Source organism: Peromyscus maniculatus, chromosome 1 (genome assembly GCF_049852395.1).
Source record: "Peromyscus maniculatus bairdii isolate BWxNUB_F1_BW_parent chromosome 1, HU_Pman_BW_mat_3.1, whole genome shotgun sequence".
Lineage (NCBI taxonomy): Eukaryota > Metazoa > Chordata > Mammalia > Rodentia > Cricetidae > Peromyscus > Peromyscus maniculatus.
The window spans coordinates 13,568,563-13,573,177 of NC_134852.1; the positions used below are offsets into that span (position 1 = coordinate 13,568,563).

Below are 4,615 nucleotides of genomic sequence, written 5' to 3' on the forward strand. Positions count from 1 at the left end.
GTTATTTATGTATATAAGGATATGTGTATATAAATTGAGGTTCATATTTGTGATCAGAGAACTGGTTACTTTATTGAAATATTTTGTATTCTATCACTTTGATGAACTGCATAAAATTTTCTCAAAAGCTGATTTTTGCTACTTAATTTACCTGCATGATTTTATGAATTATAAATTTGTATTCTTATCCTTTTTAAGATATAGTAATTTTATTTTATGTATATAGAGTTTTAACTGCCTGTATATCTGGCACCACATTTGTGAGTGCCACAAAAGCCATGAGAGGGCATTCAATTTGGGGAACAGATGTTACAGATGGCTGTAAACCACCATGTGTGTGCTGGATTTGAACATGAGTCTACTGAACAGCCATCTCTCCAACCTCCAATTTGTGTTTCTTAACACTTTTGATCATTGAGGGAAGATGTTGAATTTGAATGATAAAAAAAAAATGTGTTCCACTGTTCAGTGTTCATGTGTTTTTATGTCATAATGTGTTACAATGGGTGTGATGTTGACCAAGAAAGATACAGCTGTATCACTAATACACTTGTATCATGAGGTGAGGGAATGTACATGAAGTACAAAGTAATAGTCTGAGTTGTCTATGCAGTGTTCTCCAGGACAAGCTCCTGTACTGTGATACAGTAGTGTCTCCCTTCATAGAAGAAGTAAAGACTCAAATCATTCATTATGCCCAAACATTGAGAAATGTCTTGAAGAGAGCAGTGTTCCTCCTGGTCATCACTACAGTCTGCACAAAAGTCATGTCCATGTCCTTTCAGAGTAAAACTCTAAAAACCACTGAGGAACTGGCTCTCCAGGTGCTCCTGCTTTCCCAGGTTGGAATTGGGACTCTGGCCAACATTCTTCTGTTTTTCTACAATTTCTCTCCCAAATTTACTGGTTCTCAACTGAGGCCCACACAGGTCATTGTCACCAACTTGGCTGTGGCCAATGCCTTCCTTCTCCTCATCACTGCATTTCCAAACAAGATGATGGTTTTTGCTCCAAGGAGTCCTCCAACTAACCTGAAATGCAAAATTGAGTTCTTCATTTGCCTGGTGGCTCGAAGCACAAACATGTGCTCCACCTCTGTCCTGAGCATCCATCAGTTTGTCACTCTTGTTCCTGGTCATTGGGGTAGGCTGATGCCTCGAGGAAGAGCTCCTAATGTCCAGAGTTATTCTTGTTACAGTTGTTGGTTGTTCAGTATCTTAAGTAATGTCTATATTCCAATGAAAGTCATCGGTCCACAGAGCACAGGCAATGACACTAACAAAAACAGCAAGTGGGTCTGCTCCACATCTGGATTCACTGTAGGCATGGCCATCTTGCATTTTGCCCATGATGCCACATTCATCAGCATCATGATCTGGACCAGTGTCTCCATGGTGCTTCTCCTCCATAGGCATCGCCAGCGAACACAGCACATCCTCACTGCCAGTCAGAACCACCGAGGCCATGCTGAGACCAGAGCAGCCCAAACTGTCCTCATGCTGGTGGTCACATTTGTTTCCCTGTACCTCCTAAATTTTATTTGTGTAATCTTTCACACTTTTTTAATAGACTCTCGTCTCTGGTTGAGGCATGTAAATGAAGTTTTGACTGCAGGCTTCCCTACTGTTTCTCCCTTCCTGTTGATCTTTAGGGATCCTAAGGATCCCTGTTCTGTGCTCTTCAACTGCTGAAATCCACAGTCAACATGACAAACAGAAGACAGCTTTACTAGCAGCCATACACACTCTATTAAGTAAAAGTTGATTGAAAATCCTTCCTCATAAACCAGACATGTTGACTCACTGAACTTATCCCAGCACTGGGGAGACTGATTCAGGAGGATTGCAATGTAACCAATGGCATGTCAGCCTGCAGAGTGAGATCCAGGCCAACTGGTGATAAGGAGAACCGGTCTCACATCTCCCTTTGTGCATCGTAAGAAAGAAGATCATAGCCAGGCAGTGGTGGCTCACTCCTTTAATCCCAGCACTCGGGAGGCAGAGGCAGGCGGATCTCTGTGAGTTTGAGGCCAGCCTGGGCTACAGAGTGAGTTACAGGAAAAGGCGCAAAGCTACACAGAGAAACCCTGTCTAGAAAAACCAAAAAGAAGAAGAAGAAGAAGAAGAAGAAGAAGAAGAAGAAGAAGAAGAAGAAGAAGAAGAAGAAGAAGGAGAAAGAAAGAAGATCATAAATAAATGGGAGAAAGTAAAATGAAAAAGAATATCCATCATCATATAAATATTCAAACAGCCTTTGGAAATCAATATGTCCATATATTGTATTAGATCACATGTTACCCATACTGCACCCTATATATCCATAACTTTTTTCTTTTTAAAATATTTCTTTATTATATGCACAGTGTTCCACCTGCATGCATGCCTGCACACCAGAAGAGGGCACCAGATCTCATTATACATAATTGTGAGCCACAATGTGGTTGCTGGGAATTGAACTCAGGACCTGTGAAAGAGCAATCAGTGCTCTTAACCGCTAAGCCATTTCTCCAGGCTCTACATCCATATTCTTGTTCGTCTTTCTTTACCAGTCATATGTCCAAACATGTTTATATTTGTTGTTTGAGCAGTTTATGGAAATGTTATCTCATATAGATGAGACTAATAACCTATATGTATTGGCATATAATTTTTAATTGGCAGACATGAATTTTACAGTTGAAAATGGAGATGTGTCCTTGTCCTAGAGTCTAGACCCACATAAGTCCCCCAAACAAAGTTAATATGTCCTGCTCCTTTTTTGTGTCTCTTTGCACTTATGTTTATCTTAAATGCTGGCTCGTTGGATAGGGAATATATTGTGCAATGATAGATTGCTACTGACATATCCAGATAAACATTCTTTGCCTCTCCCTAAACATATTTTGCTGGATGGACAAATATCTATAAAGTAGCAGAAACTTCATTTCTGGGATTCATCCCATGAGATTTTCCTTACCATCATTGAAATTCAAAACAAAACTTCTAGTTTCCTAATAGAGTCATTTGTTTTTTTTCCTGTTTATTTTGCCTTTCTCGTGGTGGTATACTCTGTTGCCCGATATGGGCCCAGTTTATAATTTTTAATATTTGGTTTTTAATAATGGTGGGTATTTGTTTAGGAATAAAGGTTGGGCCACAAAATACTCATCTTCTGTTTAGGGTAACTGTGGATCACTTCACAGAATATATAAGATGATTCGATACATCTATCTCACCTCAAGTATGCCATACACTGCAGTAGGATTCTCTCAGTAGCAGCAACCATGAGCAGACAAGGAAGAGCACATCTCCATACCAAAGTCCAAATGTGAAGGTAATATGCACTGCAGTGTGTTGATTCATTTGTTGGCTACATAGTGATTATATATAGGTGTGTGTGTGTGTGTGTGTGTGTGTGTGTGTGTGTGTGTGTGTGTGTGTGTGTGTGATGAAGCATGAGGAAACTAGATATTCTCAGGTGTGTAGGGTCCATCCTGTCATTCTCAGCATGTAAAACTTCTGTCCAGAATAACACACAGGTACAGCACACCCAGCTGGTTCCCTCTAGAGTCACTGGTCATCTACAAAGAGTCATCATTTGCAGCCTTCCACTATACAGAGGATCTAAAGACTTTTGTGTGTGCACTGCCAGGTGCTCTGTGAGCTCACTGAGAAGCAGGCTCAGGAGATGGGGTTGGGTCTACTTAGTTGAAGCACAAACACTTGGTTTCAACAATCCTCTAACATTCCTTCCATGAGTCAGGATAGGCTCTGACTCTGTGACAAGCACCAATGTGAACAGCAAAACAGGCCAAGGGGAAAGACATCCTGTCCTTCATAACAACTGAGGGGAAAACTGTTTCAAGGAGAGGGGTCTATTGTCCATCTCTAGATATAATGATGTTTACAATAGAAACAATTAATGGGCTGCTCATCCACCTAAGGATAGAGGGCGACATCTATTTAAAACTATTCAGCTATTGCCTCAAGATGACATTATATCAGGACTTTTCCTTGTTTTTCTGTTAGATGTGGTCAACTTCAGTTGGTTGATATTTTGTGGTGGTTTATCTGGTATTTATTCTCAAATGAGACCACAAACATGCGATGTGAGAACATTTCATGGACTGTACAGTGCAGAAACTATTGTTGAGTGACTTGTTGTGTATGCTGTTTTCAGGGGAATATACACTTCATATCTGAACACTGGGTATACTGGAGTTATTAATTTATTGCTATGATGTTACACATCAAGTTTGGAGCCAACTTTCCCTTTTACTTAATTCATTATTTCACTCTGTTTCATCATATGATGAAAGGAAAAAAAACAAAAAGGAAACAGGACACAGGAAAAGATATTCTGGAAAAGGTGTGAAAATGAAAATATTTGTAGCAAAAATATGTGTATAAAGGTTAACATGGCTGATGATTTCCCAGCATCAGGAAGAAAGTGTGCAAGCCTGACCAAGTTATGAAGGTCTGAGTAAGTTATGAATGGAAGTGAAAGGTGAGATGTCAATATATCATCTGTGATCCTATCTTTGAGAGGTCAAAGTTTAATACAATGAATAAAAATGGGGTTCTCTCCAAGTATTGGTCTTTCCTTGGTAAGTTTTTCAAGTACTGCCTTAAAAGAA

The 4,615-nt window shown here is 39.7% G+C and overlaps 1 protein-coding gene across 1 annotated transcript; it reads left to right on the forward strand.

Annotated features, from left to right (window-relative positions):
- Positions 1–767: 767 nt before the first annotated feature.
- Positions 768–1,691, forward strand: LOC102916930 (vomeronasal type-1 receptor 4-like). The gene has a single exon (XM_015990641.3). It carries the CDS (start codon positions 768–770, stop codon positions 1,689–1,691), a length of 924 nt encoding a protein of 307 aa, XP_015846127.3.
- Positions 1,692–4,615: the final 2,924 nt, after the last annotated feature.

Coding starts and splice junctions, on each gene's coding strand:
- LOC102916930 (XM_015990641.3), top strand. CDS start 768: ATGTCCATGTCCTTTCAGAGTAAAACTCTAAAAACCACTGAGGAACTG.